Source organism: Lissotriton vulgaris, chromosome 11 (genome assembly GCF_964263255.1).
Source record: "Lissotriton vulgaris chromosome 11, aLisVul1.2, whole genome shotgun sequence".
In the NCBI taxonomy this organism is placed as follows: Eukaryota; Metazoa; Chordata; class Amphibia; order Caudata; family Salamandridae; genus Lissotriton; species Lissotriton vulgaris.
The window spans coordinates 752647800-752665043 of NC_141699.1; the positions used below are offsets into that span (position 1 = coordinate 752647800).

General features: G+C 42.6%; 1 protein-coding gene across 1 annotated transcript in view; it reads right to left on the reverse strand.

Annotated features, from left to right (window-relative positions):
* The window catches only part of LOC147683454 (diacylglycerol O-acyltransferase 2-like), a 421011-nt gene that overhangs the window by 180588 nt on the left and 223179 nt on the right, over positions 1-17244 (reverse strand). The window contains exon 2 of the mRNA XM_086943875.1: positions 10347-10431. Within this exon, the coding sequence (XP_086800001.1) occupies positions 10347-10361 (15 nt within the window). The 5' untranslated portion in view covers positions 10362-10431. The remainder of the gene's footprint in view (positions 1-10346; positions 10432-17244) is intronic.

Consider the following 17244-nt stretch of genomic DNA (forward strand, 5'->3'; position numbering starts at 1 on the left):
ATGGAAATAATATCTGTTATCCCTTAGCAGCTACGAGCACCTCGTATCTGCATTGATGCTGGATGCTTATTTATCTCTGGGTGCTAAATCCTGAATTGTACCACAAAGGGGTCATTATTACATTTAGCAGACGCAGCGTTGCCCTAAGATTTAAAATTCAAGTGCACAAAGATGCAGTCAAATACATGAAACGTTGGTGCAAATATCACATGTTTCAGTGCATTTCTGCACCTTTGCTACCAGTCTTCTACTGGTCATAATTTCTCTGATATAATCAGCGAAGGCCAGCACGGATCGGTGGTAAGGGCGGGGGCAGGGGCAGGAGCGGGGCGTGGGGGAAGCAGGCATAAAAAAATAAAATAAAAAACCTACCTTCTCGCCGCTTCCTTGCGGCGTCTCTCCTCCGTAGTCCTCCCTCGCTGACCTGAACAACAGGAAGCACACCAAGGCTCCCAGTCAGCCAATCACAATGCTGCCTTAGCAGCGCTGTGATTGGTCTAAGCGCCGTGTTTCGGCGCTCAGACGCTGACTGGCAGTCTGGGCATGTTCTCCATGCTGGCTGTAACGCAGCCTGCATGGAGAACATGTGAAATGCGAAATATGTTTTGAGCGGCCCAAGAGGGCCAGCCTAGCAGTCATTGTGCACTTAAGGAGGGTGCTACCACTCCTCCCCTGCCCCAGCCCCCTCACGTAAAGCTACATAAGTAGGAGAAAATAAAATGATAATAATGGGAGTTATTATCATTTTATTTTCTCTTTATTTCACTGCTAAAAAGCAGTGGGGCGACGCTCCTCCGCCTTAGCGCAGGAGCCGCCCCTGAATATAATGAGGTACAAACTCAACGAAACCAGCACATTACAACTTAAAGGGTCTAAGAAATCTTACAACATGTGTGCTATTTACACCACTTCTTAATACTTAGATGCAACTGGAATAAAACAATTACAATCTTAATATCTCTAAATATTTCATCATTGAGACCTAAATTCTGCATGCAAAACGACTCTTGATACATCATCTGAGAGGTCCTATTCTAATTTGGGTGCAACGCCTGTCCCGATGTTTATGCCTGATGGGCTATGTAAACCATGTCAATCCAAAGAAGGAAAAGTCAACAAATGTCCCCCAGGCTTTGAAGGAAAGACACACAGAATGTAGGGAATATTATTATTTTTATTTTTTAGACCATCCCCCCAATGGTCGTCTAATGGACAAAAAAATAAGTGCAACCATGACATGATGGACCTGCTATGACTATTTTTCTCAACAAAAGGACCCCACAAATATACGCAAAACTCTTCAGGGAAAAAATTCTTCGCACAAATGGATAAAAACTCAAAATTTGGTAGCTTTGCCACAGTTGGAATGGCAGAGGAGGTGCCTCCATCCTTGAAATTCTTAAAGGTCATCAACAACTGTAAATAATTAACAACTAGGAATTACTATCCCCATCAATTACTCCTGTCACATTGTCTCTGGAGTGACAACTGGTTACCATCGTGGTGAGTTCTATTTCAAAGTGTAATGCATTACCTTTAAGCACAGTTTGAGAAAATTGGTTGTCTCAAATTGGTAAGGCACATTTGAAGACCAGAACTTTTCTTAAGAATTGTGCAATGCCAGAGAAACTCTCCCTCACTATCTCCATTCAAATAGTTTGTCAAGTGTTTCAGAAATTATCCCAAGCAGTTGTAAAAATAAAATACTGCCTCACTTAGCTCTAACCGCTTCTAAAGAGAACTAACAGGTGAATGACGCATACAAACACTATCACTCATCAATCACAGTCATTATCTGGTCACCCACTCAGATAAAAATTTCAGTAATTCACCAACTTCCTTGTAGAAAAATGTGCAAAATCACATTGTGAGTATGCCATACATATGCTTGAACAAATCCACATCTAAATGCGAAGAATTAAACCATCCTTCCCTGGTTGTCCAACAACAACTTGCACCAGCTCTAAAATCCTCTAGGTTAAAAGCAGACCCAATAGCAGCACATAGGATTGTCTTCCAAGGGCTAGGTTCCTAATAATTCAAAGTCCTTGACTTATCTTTACAAAAAAAGCTCCTATATGGACCAAAGACTGGACATGTTACACCCATTCTCAGTAGACCTCTTCCTCCCTACCACCAAAAACAGGCATCTCTTTCCTGGCAAAAACAATCAGAAGCTGTACAGCCAAGCACGTCTCCAAATTTGTAGAGGGAAAAAACTAGCGGGAAATGACCAGTTGGGCATTAGACCTTACACGGATATTACTATCCCACAAAGTGTAGGTGACATACTAAACAGCTTAGACAAAACAAAGCCTCTTTATTCATTCTCCTGGACCTCCGGGCAGTCTCTGGTTACATTGTTCGTGAGCTACTCATCGTCATCTTAAATCAGCTCACAAGGGTTGACGTCAAAGGCCTAAGCTGATTTTAAACGTTTGGTCTTCCGCAAGAGATACTCCTCTCCTCTTTCCCATAAAGTCAATTAGTTTGTACCCTGAACAAAAGCTAAACAAGAGGGGATGACATTCTACTACCTAAAGCGGACCTCACAAAATACTGAGATCCGACTGAAGGCAACTACTTGTTTTTGGTCTCCCTACAAGAAAGAATATCTCCCATGAAAGTCAACGGAATATCCCCTGCACTGGTCGCAAACAACAAAACTCTGAGATGTTATAGTATGCTACTTGATTCTAGACCTTCAAAAGAAAGTGAACTGTTGCAATACTAGCTGTATCTACTGAGAATCAGAGAATAATTCATGCCTGATGCCAGCCTCCACTCCACAATGCAAGGCTTATCCCTATGAGAATATACTACTCAAAGTACTTGGCCGACAGTGAGTCTGATAGGCCTTCATAAATGCAGAATGCTCAGAGACGCTTGGGCATCCAGAATTATATCAGGGACTCCCTTCATTCACCATATCACCCAATCAAAATATTGTTGGTCTAGCTCGAGGTACAGACAATCTTCAAGAAGTTGTGCCTCATCTACAGAAGAGCCCACCACTACACGCCTTCATACCTTGTTTCCAAACGAAGCATCTCAGGTTTCTTTCGAGTTACACAATACTAAAGTGCTACACATCAGAAGTAGTCTAAGATTGGATTTTGGAGCATTCTGGCAGGGTTACGTCAGATAGGCTAGCTCAGAAGGGCCAATGTGTGGATTGTTTTTCGGTCCTATCATAGCCCACGCGACCAAATCACTGGCCCACACAAGCTGGCATATCTGGCAGTGCCAGGATGGCAGACTCCCTGTAAGACTGGTCCAACACTGATTGAAACTTCAGAAGCCATAAAAAACACAAATTTATGGTAAATGCACATAGGATATGGAATTCTCACCGCCCTCCATGCGGTGGGCATGAAAAGTGGCTGTCCAATGTGAGCAGGTGTTTTATGCTGGTGAATGTTTTCGCAAACCAAGATGCTGGCAAAAAAACCAAAATGCAATAGTCTGGGTACAATTCCCTACTAATCATGCTGTGTTGGGTTTAATAGACAAGAGAGGATGTGAAATCCTCTTCATCTTAAAGAACTGTTGACTTCTGACCAAATGACTTGACACTCTTCAGTTCCACAGGCTACTTGGGTGTTGTTAACTCTCTAGATGCCGATCTGAGAGCCAAACACCGGCTTTGGGAGGAAGGACAATGTGTAGAAGATCTAGCAGCAATAGTAACACAGCAGTGAGGGTCTGCCATTGCTACCTGCTCATTGGAAGTTGTAGTTGGTTGCTGGTGATGCGTGATACATTTAAGTTGCTTTAGAAAGCCTTAGTTTCTCTTAGAGAGGGGGTTTCAAAAGGTAACACCCCTTTGGTTACCTTCCACTTCTGTATGGTTGGTAGTGCAGGACAGGCCCATTAGCATGAAACCTACAAAGAGAAAGTGGTAATGTGGCCATTGGATCACATTAGGTGTAGGTGATTAGGTCAGAAACATAATGGTTTATGTTTTAGCTCATTTCACGGAATTTGTGTGTCCGTTACGGATATTTGGATGGTGGGTGACTGTATGATGTGATAAGCGGGCAGCAAGCATTTGAGCCGTGAAAACAGCCACTTCACTTATATTTTCATAATTATTTTTTTCGATTTACATATAAAATAATGTATTACCATGCAAATGGTCTCTTGTTATTCCAGCATGAAATCTTACATTTTTCAAGCATGAAATTTATTTTCAAAAGCCTCATTATAATGAATCGTCTCCTATTACAGCGAACATTCTTTAAAAAATGCTGCTTCTTCTCATTTCCACTCCATATTCTATGAGCAAGAGTCAACACCTGGTGTCAAACAAGCACAGTAAAAACCAATAGGTCTGGCTTTGCAAGTTGGTGGGGTGATTATTTTTTTCTTTATTGCAAGTACATGACACAAAAATAAAAATAAAGAAAAAATGTTTCCACCTAAACAAGGCAGCCATGTTTCCAACAAATTATTTTAGGTTAAAAAATTACCAGAATATGTCATTTTAATAGAACAGTCTGGTTGCTTTCTTGCTGACAGTAATTCCTACAGCTGGTGTAGAAACCTTTCTGAGTTTGAATGCGCACACAGGAAATTATGATTTATAATGGTTTAACGGAAATGTACAATTGGCTTTGAATCAGGTCGGGCGGAAATGTACAATTGGCTTTGAATCAGGTCGGGCGGAAATGTACAATTGGGTTTGAATCAGGTCGGGACTGCAGGTTTTTCAACTTTTTTTTCCTAAACCAAGCTCACTTAGCCTGCCTTATTGGAGACAGGAGGCAGTATCTTATTCCAAACCACAGGCACTAGAACCAGTTCCACAACCTGTGTAGAGAATGAGTCCTTGGACAGTCATATGAACAATGTCTTAAACATAGTCAGGTATGACATCCTTCCCCCAGTCTTGCACGAGGGAAACATTGAGTCTCGTTGTCAACAAGTACAGCACAGTTGTGATAGTCACAGACTATTAGGAAACGTAGGAGATAGCGAGAGACTACATTAAGCGGTTTATTCACATAAGCATCATTTTGACTGCCGGCCATGTTGGAGGAAGGGCTCCTTTAAGAGGGATGGGGGGTATTGAGCAGTGGAGGCCGGCACAGTTAAGGGCGGTGAGGCGCTGGGGTGGTTGGGCTCGGCGGGTTGGGGGTCGGGAAAGTTGACAGATGACGGGATAGTAACATTAAAAGAAAAAAAAACACTTACCTTGCGCTCGCCGCATCAGTGATGCGGAAGCGCAAGGTTCGCGCTATATAAAACTTTATAAATAAATAAATAAATAAGTGGTTTTATAAATTTTTTTATTTAATGTTGTTTATCCCATTGTCTGTCGAATTCTCTGACCCCCACCTCACCCTACCCTCTTACCTGTGTTGGCCGCTACTGATATTGAGCCCCAGAATTGAACATCACATGGAACCTCCAACTTATCAATGTTCCATTTGAGGTTAAGGGTCCAAACTACAGTTCACTTACAGCTTTGGAAAGTCGAGCTCCACTGAAGACAATGGAGCAGCAGTAGCCAATACAAGCTGGTATAAGCCCGCCGCTCTCAATATTATAGTGTTTTGGTCAGCGTCTCTGCCTGTCTCTTCCCCAGCCTCTCCAGGATTGGTGGATTGGGCAGGGAAAAGAGAGAGACAGAGGCAGTGGATCAGGGCGCACAGGAGCATCCCCACCCCCTCCTTCCATGGGTCACATAAGTCACACTATCACTGGAGCCCCGAAGGTAGGGAGGGGGAATTCTGCTCAGCTTCTGGGTCTCCCTGGCTCAGCTGAAGGATGAAAAACAGTTTAGCCAAGCCCAGGGAAGAATCAGAGGATGACTTCAGATTTCTTTCACGGCTGTTGCTGTGTATGTTCAACAGCTAACAGCCATGGCCCTGCCCACACATTGAATTGTTGCACAATCACAGTAAGAGCTGTGAAACAAAGGGTTCAGAGCTGCACTGGGTCTCAAACCGCTCTGTTTCCTGAGAGGCCTTATTTTCTAGTTAGCACATTCTTCCCTCTTTGGGTGAAATGTTCTAATTGGACATTAACAGTCCGCTCCCTTGTTATAGGGCGCTCGGCAGACACTGGAGCGAGCATTTAATTTCCAGTATCAGTGTTTAATTTGAGCCGGCATCTGGCCGGTGCACAGTATTGGCTCTTCCGACAGCCCACCACATGGTGGGCTGTATGTATATGTTTGAGGTGAGCATTTTAAGAGTGTTTCACAATTCAATATACATTAACAATTAATTACTCCAGTTGGCCAGGCCACTTTTAAGCTTTGGGTGGCCGGGAATAGCCAGAATTGTCCCACTTGTTGGAGTCTGATGGTTAGTAGTTGTGTTGGTACTGGCATTGTCAGTGCTAAGAGGCACAATCAATGGTGCCAGCGACAGTGGTTTCCTTCGATGGGACCTGGCATTTTTTTTATAAATGAATCACTGGCCAGTATAGCACACTAAAGTAGACTATAAGCCTATACTGAAGATTTCTGCGACATATTTTCCCCATATTAAGATGTTAATGGTGCTTTGATAAAACATATTACAGTTTTCAGAAACTGAGTATAATAGAAAGGACTTTGTGTTCAGTGCAGCTGGAAGTCATAAACGAAGCTCATTGACTGGCAGGCTTCCCCCCCATACATGAGGAACGCTTGACTGATGCGGATCCATTGAATCCAAGTTAAGGAACCAACGTGTAATTAATTTCACTGTGTGACTGATGGTTTGACCACGGTATCCCTAGTAGCATTGACACTGCTGGGTGAAGTTGTTTGGATTGTCTCCCCGTTCTGAGTGTTCATCATTCTCGCCCACACCAATTGGAGCCTTTGACGCCCCCTTCGTCTCTGACGTAACATTGTGCCTTCTAGGCCTTTCCCCCTACTAGATACGGTGCCCCTCTGACATCACTTTCCATTCTGTCCTGAGGAAGACCCCGTCAGTAAGGATTAGAACCAACCTACATTGTTTTAGGGGTCGAAACGTCGACACACCATTGATGCCAGTATTACCACCAGTGCATTTTACACTGTGATCGTATATTGTACATGGCTATGTAAAATATTGCAATTTCTCCTATATGAACTATACTATGAATACGTGGCATTAAGTAACATGCCAAACAATCTGATTGTGATACTTTTGATTACTATTTGTCACTTACTTCCCTACCTCACTCAAATCACTTTCCTCCCCTCCCTCCACCCAGTTGGGCACACCAATATGACATATGAATGTCCTCTGTGAACTGTTTCCTCAAGAAATGCGCAGCATGTGCGTAGTGTTATTAAATAACACTGCAGCACTAATCAATTTCTCTGTTTTATTGTTTTGACACAATTTTACACTGTTTTGATGTAATAATACTGGGACCACCACATTCTATACTACATAGAGAAAGGTTATACTGTTGATACATGAACCTGCTCAGACTACATAGAAACCCTACAAAGATTACATATGTTTTACCCTTATGCGTATTTTGGTTCACTCGAGCAGCAAGGAAAGCCTGTGAGGCATTGTATATAGGTAAACTTATAAACAACAGCACATTAAAATAAATGAGGAACAAAAAGATCTAAACCAGTTTTTGAGAAAACAAACACAACCAGTAAAAGGTCCCAAAAAAGCAAAAGATTAGAGAAGGATTTCAAAAATTAATAAAGAATATCTAACAATTTGGGAAATACATTTTATTAGGTCTATAGCAAGTAAAGAAATCCTGAGTTTGCTGCCTTCTTGTTGACAAATAAAAAGTGTTTTTTTTTAAAAAAAAAGGAAGTAAAGAAATCCTGAATTAAATTAAAAATAGAGTGTCTACCAGGAACTAGAGACCGTGCAAGGCTGACCAACAAGAGCTCAGTGTCAGCCTAAAGTTGGAGGCTTGGGCTGGTCGAAGTTTTCATGCTTTACTAGAAGTTGAATGAGTTCAGAGGTTGATCTCCACATGACCTCAAAAAATTAATACCCATGATTTATTGACCTGATGAACCCATATTGTGGTGACAAAAAAGTACAGCGCAATACAAGGCTGTCCTTGTATTCAATGAGGTTGCGCCTGTGTCAAATGGATACTCCTAGTTCTCGCTCCAATGAAACTTACAAAGATTTTTTTTTTAATTTGAATAAGTCAAGTTTTTCACAATGAATTCCTTCAACTTTTCTTGCAGATGGGGAGCAGGAAATGTTCCTCTTAAAGCAAAAGCAGACATTCTATTTTCTTCCTCTCAGGCTTGTCCTGAGAAGCAGTGGGTGTAACATGGGTTCAGAAAGGGTATAAGTAAATATGTCATTGGTAGGTACTCCCAGGCCAATCCCTAACTGTTCCTCATGTGTTCCACTGCCCTTTCACAGCAATCTGATGTCATTCAAGCAATGTGAGATATGCTATTGGCTGGGGTAAGCAGACAGACATTTCCGGGAAAAATCATGAAGGTAAACACACTTCTTGGAGAGAAGCAGCTCTGCAGACCCTACCTAAAAAGCACTATAGCTCCCTTCTGCAAGAAGGGCCTTCCTCACTCTTTGGCTAAACATCACTAGGTTGCCTCCCGGGGCACAGGGAGACAGAGTCATGAAAGTGCCTAGGACTCAACAAGGCCAAGTGAGAAATGTGTACAACTCAGTCCCAGCTCCAGGAAGTTTCCATCCCATCGCCTTCCCTTGTTGTCCACAGGGGTGTAACACAGGCCCCTATGGGGCAGGGGGGACTCCAAACCTTCAGGGGACCACCATTGAGCCCAAGATCAATGAATATCTGTGAGACTGGAAGACTCAGGGGCATCTCATCACATTATGCAGGGGGGGGGCACCGTTTTGCATGCTGCCACTGATTGTCCAGAAAGTATCTGCATAATAGGAGCTGCAGAAAAACTCTGTTGGTTCATCTGTATATCTTAATTAGTTCCATTTGCAGCCCAGAGGTGCACTGTGCTTCCAATTCACCTGTGGTTGGATATGGTATAAAATATTACATCTCTTACATTTTGGAACCAAGTGAGATATTTAAAATAGGCTTTATATTTGGGAGTGTTGCCCCAAATCAAAGATACCTACAAAAGTATCCCAACAATAGCACCCAATTCCTTACATACATACAGCCTGATTCATCAAAGGTAATTGCGCTCGCAAAGGGCCAGATTCTGAGAATCTGGCCCTTTGCGAGTGCGATTTTTGCATTTGGGATTCATCATCCCAAATGCAAAAATCGCTATTACCGAAATCGCATATTTGCGAGGAATTGGATTTAAGGAATCTCTAATAGAGATTCCTTAAATGCAATTCATCAACCATTTAGAAATTGCGAAATCGCATTATTTGGTCGCAATTTACCACCAAGTCTGACTTGGTGGTAAATTGCGAAAAAAGAGTTAAAAGCACTTTAGTGCATTTTTTTCTTTTGCATGTTACACACACACATGTCCTTTGGACATGTGTGTGCGCAACACCTGTTCAAATGTGCATTTGAGGGGTGCTACAGGGTGTCCTTTGGACACCCCTGGCACCCTTCAAATCGCTATCTTATTTGCGATTAGCAAATTGCTAATCGCAAATAAGGATTACTCCCCATTCATTCCTATGGGCCTTTTGGCCCATAGGAATGAATGGGGAGTTTTTCCTTATTTGTGATTAGCAATTTGCTAATCGCAAATAAGGAATGTGTAGGAATCGCATTTTTTTTGCGATTCCTACATGAATACCGTTTTGCGAGTCTGGAATAGCGATTCCTTATGAATCGCTATTTCAGACTCGCAAAACGGCCCAATGATGAATAAGGCTGATAGTATTTTGCGATTACCAAATAGCGAAAAAATCGCTATTTGGTCATCGCATAAAGCTTTTTTGATGGATGTGATCCTGTGATAGTTCAGTTGGTCGATTGAAATGTCTTACTCTCGCCAAGTACAAATAGTCAACATGCTTTCAGGAAGGAATGATTTAATTTAAATTTTAAACAATGGCTCACAACAGGTCTCCACTGTAAAAACTGTTTCCCAAGAATAATTAAGCTGGTAGATAAATCCACATCGGATGGCTTGAGTGGTTACAATAGACTAAGATTAATAGACTAAGATTAAGCGTGAGCAACCACAGAAAAAGTTGTTTAAACTAAATGTAAAAATACTATCTGAAACCCGATCAACATTATGTGCCTCCAAATTTTTAATACCGGTCCTATTTTCTTATTAGCATGATAAGTTAAAACATTTTAAATAAAGTGCATTTTCTATTTAGGTTCGCCTAGTTGCTCCTGAATGTTTCACTTGCTTTCATCGCTTCAGTGATTAACGCAGATTTAACCCTTGCATTGCTGAGAAAGGCCTTAACTCAAAGACAGTTTGAGTACCAGTCACTTACCGCTGTGGAGTTCATCTCCTGCTCGTCTGAACATTAGTCTCTTATATGGTCCTTAATCCAGAAGGTTGATTGCTGAATATTGTGCCTGGTGAAATAGAATAGGTACTCAATTTAATTGCTAGCCATCAACAATCCTTGCAAACTCTCCCCTTGAGATTTACATGCAGCACAACCTAACACAGCTATTTAAACAGAAACATATTTTTGATCAATGAGAACATTTTAAGTCATGGCATCAATACATAGGACAATGCAAATTACAGACACTTTGGTGAAATTCAGGAGTGCACTCCATACCAAGTATTTATTAATTAAATGTCCAGAACTGAAAACAATGTATTGATGAAGTAGTTAGGTGACCTCTCTACTAAGGCCACGAGCGTGGCAGATCCAGAGCCTAATGTGTCCCCTAAGTAAAGATGCTGACCTCTTTTGTTTGTCAGCAGTCAGGTGTGCGTACAAACACTCGCCTCTAATCAGAAAATGTGACATTCCTAAGATCTCTTAGGCCTGGGCAGAGTTCTGCTACACTGAACTCCGCGAAGTGACCAAAAATCTCTGCTGCGCAACGCGGAGTTTCACAAGTTTGTTTGGACATACAGTTCACGTTGATTTTCAGCGCCGGAAGACATACAGTTCATGTTGATTTTCAGCGCCAGGTGTTTGTCCGGCGCTGTAAAATCAGCACGAACTGCACCATGTGCAGCGCAAGAGGGTGCGGCTTCTTTTCTTGCCGCTTGAGTAGATTTTCTACCTGAGCTGCAGCTTTCTCAATGCGAACGGAAGGTTTCTCAACGTGATCACTTGCGAACATCCACGCTCACCCACATTAAGAAATCTGACGGCCTGTGTTGAGAAATCTCGCCGGGAGGTGGATTTTCCAGGGAGCTAATAACTCGGCGGAGTGAGGGAAACTCTGCAAATTCAGCGAACAGAGTGGCGTTCACCACGCAGGCCTCAGTAGCAACAGGCTGCAGTCCTATTTGTTGCCAGGGATCCACACGAAGCCAGAATGCAGAGCAACTGAAGTTTTCCAGGTATGAGCACAGACAAGAAGACAGGCCATTTTGAGTTTAGTGCACGAGTTACAAACGTGACGGATAACCCACATTTAAAGAACAAAATGCACTTATAATATGGCGGATGGCATATTCGCCACATTTGTGAAGGAGTCACCAATCTGCCAAACTCTAAATTAGGCCCTAACAGCCACATGCATCATTGTTGCCATTTGCGATTTCTTAATTGCGAAAATTAAGGAATCGCAATTAAGAAATCGCAAAAGGCTATGCATTAGGAAATCGCAATTTTTTTTGCGATTTCTCAAATTTCCTTAATTGCGATTCACAATTTGCGAATCGCAATTAAGGAATTCCGTCCCATTGATTCCTATGGGCCTAAAGGCCCATAGGAATCACTGGGAAGTCATTTTCAATTTGCGATTCGCAATTTGCGAATCCCAAATTGAAAATGCAATTTCAAGGGTGCAGGGGGAGGGGGATCCAAAGGACCCCCCTCTGCACCCCTGGAATTTAACTTTAAGTGCATTTTTCACACACACATGCCCCAAGGGCATGTGTGTGGGTAAAATGAAACTTTCAAAAATGCACTTTTGTGCATTTTTGAAAGTTTTTGCAAATTACCATGAAGGTCAACTTCATGGTAATTTACCTCTCCCTATTTGCGAATTCGCAAATTTAAAATGTTCATGCATTGCATTTAAGAAATTTAAAATAGCGATTTCTTAAATGCAATCGCAATTTTAGAAATCTCAACATGATTGCGATTTCTAAAATTGCGAAAAACATGATGTATCCCATTTTGTCAATTGCATTCGCAAACGGCCGAAAATTGCGATTTGCACCGTTTGCGAATGCAATTCACAATGATGCATGTGCCCGTAAGTTCTTACACCAGCACCAGTACTTACTTTGTGCTGGTGACTGCAGGTGGTGGACACCGATATTCGTTTTGGGGGACCAGAACCTATTTTTCATCATCAACTTTAAAACCAGAGCGAAAGAGGGATAGATAATGCATTCAGAGAGAAGAGGGGAAAGAAAGATAGGAAAACAGTGACAACGGGAAAATGAAGGGATGGCAAAGTACCTGGAAAAGTGAGTGAAAGAGTCACTAAACAGAGGGTTGTAGATCACAAAAGCAAGTGGAAGAATCAAGACTAGGGAACTTTTTTATTGGCAACCTTGAAGTTTGGCAGCTGACTTCTAAGAAAAACTTTGGGCATCTGCACCATTTGTTTTTACAATTGAAGTTTCAGACACTTGCAATTACTGTATACCGCCAAAAGCGTATCCCTGCAGCTCAACAAGCACGATTTGAATCGCAACAACTTTTGAATTCAGTCGATGCCTGGTAGATTTTTTAAAGGATAAAAAACATTCACAAATAATCGACAGCCAATGCTTAATTTGTGCCGGTGTTTTCAGGCAGTGGGCACCAATACTCATTTTTATGGACTGGGAGTTATTTTTCATCGTCAGACTTTGACCCAGAACAAGAGAGAAAGGCATAAAATGGAGAAAAGAGACATGAGGTGAAGTCAAGACTAGGCATCCTTGGTATTAAGCTATCCCAGTATTTCTCAACAGCCGTGGCAGGATTCTATAAAAAAAATAATGGGCTCCATGCTGTTTTTTTTGTTTGTTTACAAATTAAACACTGTAAAAGATACTTGGCTTAGTAAAGAAAGTGGCTTTTCCTTTTAATTAAAAAGAAGCCTTGACATTTCCCCAGCTAAGCAGCCTACCACTTCATTGTGAATCAAATCAAAAAAGGAAACAGATCATAAGGTGGGGATGGGTGTTCAGTGTCGGAACAGTTTCATATCAATCAGTTGTAAAACAAAAAAAATCATTTAACTGGGTCCAGGAAACCCAGCCAGAGAGTGAGCACGTGAAACCCAGCGTTATTGCAAAGAGCCATAATCCTGTATTTGTTTAATCTGGGAGGCTGTTGGATGCGGTGACTCGTTTAATCCGAACATTGCTTCTCATGCCGGATTTAAAAGGGCAAAGGGCTTCCAATCACCTACTTGTAATGTCCTCATAACAGAGAACACACTAGTGTACACGCACCCACAAATGTTTTTTAATTTAATGTTATTTAATCCAAGAATGAAGTAACATTAGAAGCAGAGATGTACATAAGAACAAGAGCATCCATCCAATCGGACAATAGAAGGAGTGAGCGCGAAACAGACAGAACCCAACGAGGTTACAAATGGCTGGAGTACAAAGGCAAGCACAGCAAGGACAGACAGACATCCTAATGGAATCTTCAATGGCGCAAACTGAAAGGGGTCACCACAGATGGAGGCAGCATTTAGCATGAGGTGTGCCTATATGGCTATTTTGGTACCAAATCAATATATTGACGTATTGAGTACCCTCCAGGGTAAAATGTACTCTTTATTCCCTTCAAGCTTCAAGAGATGTTTTTTTTAGATTTGTTTTTAAAACCTGTAGTGTTGGGTAACAGCAGTGGTTTTATTATACACAGTGGTCAATGGGAGAGTGTGCTTGTTTGGTGCACCTTTGGAGCCCTGTAGCATTACAGAAGAGGTTGCAGATGCTTGCGTGGCCCCTTCTGGAATACAATTAGCGTCGGCGCACATACAGCACCGCCACTATTTTAAGAGGGTGTTCCTGCATTAGAATGAGTATATGGCCCAATGCTAAGCAGTCGCGGCCGGCATTAATCGCAAGTGGGGGTCGCGCGGGGGGGGGGGGTTTAATTTAATAATAAATAAATAAAAAACGTACCTGTCTGTCAGCTGGGTCCCACGTCTTGGCTCCTACTCCTGCTCTCCTGCCTCCGGCAGGAACAGGAAGCAGGCAGCCTCTCTCCCCTCCCCTAAGCCAATCCAACGCTGGAATGGCAGTGTTGTGATTGGATGGGACGACGCCCAGCCAGGAGCTTACAGGGAGGCCATGTTCTCCATGCAGGATGCATTGCAGCCTGAATGGAGAAAGGGTACAGTGTGAATGGCCGGTTTGGGCGGCCAGTGGGCTGACCAAAGTCATTGAGCCCTCAGGAGTGGGCAAACCACTCCTTCCCTGCGTACAGAGCAGCCCCGCCCACCCGCCTGCCCACAACTAAACATAAAATGGTAATAACAGGAAGTTATTACTATTTTATGTTTCTGCTTCTCGCACTGCGAGAAAGCAGTGGGGGCGACGCTCCTCTGCCCTAATCAAGGTGCCGCCCCTGATGCTAAGGATGGAATCATGTTGCCTCTACCATATTTTTGGAGGGGGTGCAAAGGCAAAGAGACTGTCAGGAAGCACACTACCTGTTCATCACAAAGAGGAGGCACAAAGTCAGTGCGGCCGCAGAGGGCACCCTCTGTAAGGGGGAAAATGGCATCCATGGACTGCTTTGAAAGACAGAGTGGCTGATCAAACAGCATCTTTGTTTTTCACTAATGTGCAACCCTCAAGGCAACAGTTAGTTGGCAGTTACCCTGAGGACTGCGCATTTCATGTAATAGGGAACAATGTCCCTGTTTGTAACTGGTGCATTTCGTTAAAGGGACAGTGCATCCTACGTATATTTTGGCATTTTAACTCCGGACACTTGTAGCCAGCTGAGTGGTAACTCTAGCATACAATGCAACTTCCAATAATGCTTTCATGTTAACAGCAACACGTGATTTACCCTCCTGAACTATGTATACTAGAATTGTTTTATCATGATTGCATCATCAATTGTGTAATCAAGAAATAGGAACTTTTTCCTTGCTTACACATTTCACCACATGAATGTGCGATCATTGTTAGTGCACAGTTTCTAGGCTCCTTCTCATGAATCTTTTAACCCTGGAGACGCTGAGTGGCATCATCATGGGCTGCATGAACAAACATGCATGATGATTGGCTCAGATATGTACAGGTTACATTCCTAGATTATGAAGCCTGACTGATAAAATTGCTCCACACACCTTTTCAGCTCGTGACAATGACTGTGTGTTTACAGTCTACTAGGCCGAACATCTTTTTTTCCAGGATTGGTAAGCTGTTTCTTTTTTCTCGGCACACATATAAACAAACACATAACAGGCAGACACAATAACGATAAAGACGCCTACAATCAGACACAGAGACATAAGGTCACAAACATACAACAAAATACACACACATACTGACCAAGAAACAGGAACACAATCAGACACACATTGGCTTAGTAAGAGGAAAACGCTATACAAGTGCTTGAACAGTTCAATATGCCCACATACACAGACAACTACACAGATTCACATATACTAGGCAACACACAGACTTATCCTCGTAAAGACCCGTGCACTTAGACGCATGAATACATGCACAGACAGATCAGGAAACGGACAGACACAAGGGCGCATGTGAACACACACCAATGAAACCCAGCTACATAAGCACACACCTAATTATTGACAGAGACAGAGAGACTCTCATAGTCACACATAAACTGACGCCAATACACAAACAAAGATAGATTCAAGCACATATAGACACATGTGGGCTCAGAGAGTAACCAAGACAGATCCACACATATATATACAAAGAAGCAGAGAACTCTGGGTAGTTCTCACGTTTAGGTTCAAAGCAGCTCCAGTGTAAAGCACTCTCAATGCCAGCTACACTCTAAATTTGCTCACCTCAGATGTCTGCTTTTCTATCAAAGTCTTTAAGCGTAAGATTAGCACAGTGCCATCCACGCCGAGATAGAAAGGGACAAAGGGCCAGATGCATCAACCATTTTTCTCCTCGCAAACGGGGCGATTCTGCGAATTGGCCTGTTTGTGATCGCAAAAATGCTTTTGCGATGCATCAAACCCAATTTTGCGATTCGCAAAATGGGTTTGCGATTTGCTATTTGGAAGGGGCGTGTTAAGGGCGTCCCTGCCAAATAGCAAATCCTAACAGTATGCATGAATGTTTAGTGACTGTGAATGCGGTTGCAAAACATTCGCATATTACCACCTACTTCAAGTAGGTGGTAAAACATTTGCCAATGGGAAGGGGTCTCCAAGGGACCCCTTCCCCTTTGTGAATGTTTGTAAAGGCATTTTTAAGAGCAGGCAGTGGTATCACGGACCACTGCCTGCTCTTAAAAAATGAAAAGAAAACTTTACATTTTTCTTTTTGTAAAGCATCTCGTTTTCCTTTAACCACTTGGCTGCTAGGCTTTTTCCCCCCCTGTGCTGGAAAATGCCATTTTAGTGGCACCATGACGAGCTCAGCTCGTCATCAGCACATGACACCCGTGGGTGATAACGAGCTGAGCTTGTCATCAGCATCGAAGGGGTTAAGGAAAACGGGCTGCTATACAAAAAAAATTGATTGCTTTATTTAAAATCAATCACAGGCATGGTGGTCTGCTGATCTCAGCAGGCCACCATCCCTGTGATTTGTGCGATTCCTGGGGGGTAGCAAATTGCGACCTACCTCATTCATTTTAATGAGGAAGGTCATTTGCTACCCCTTAGGAATCGCAGAAAGTGTGAGGCACACTTTCATGCATGCCGTTTTGCCATTCCCGAATTGCGAATCGCAAAGATTTGCAATTAGGGAATCACAAAAACATTTTTTTTATGCATCTGGCCCTAAGGTGTTTAAGTTCACCTTTCTACTGCAAGGAGCTTTTTTACTCCAGTACAGAGGAAGGGAGTGCCCCAGGAAGAGCATTGGCTGCTTCTCCTTCAGGACTACGGACCATACTCCAGTACCTCGAACGTAAGGCGTGCCGAGCATGAAACTGAGGAGATGGAGGTAGTTTGCCTGATGAGGTGAGAACTTCCCTGGATTCAGCTGAAGGATCATGTAGGCCCAGTTTTAGCAAGCACTGTTTCAAGGGCAGCTGCCCAAAGACAAATTCTGCCAGAGACCAGAGTGTTGCT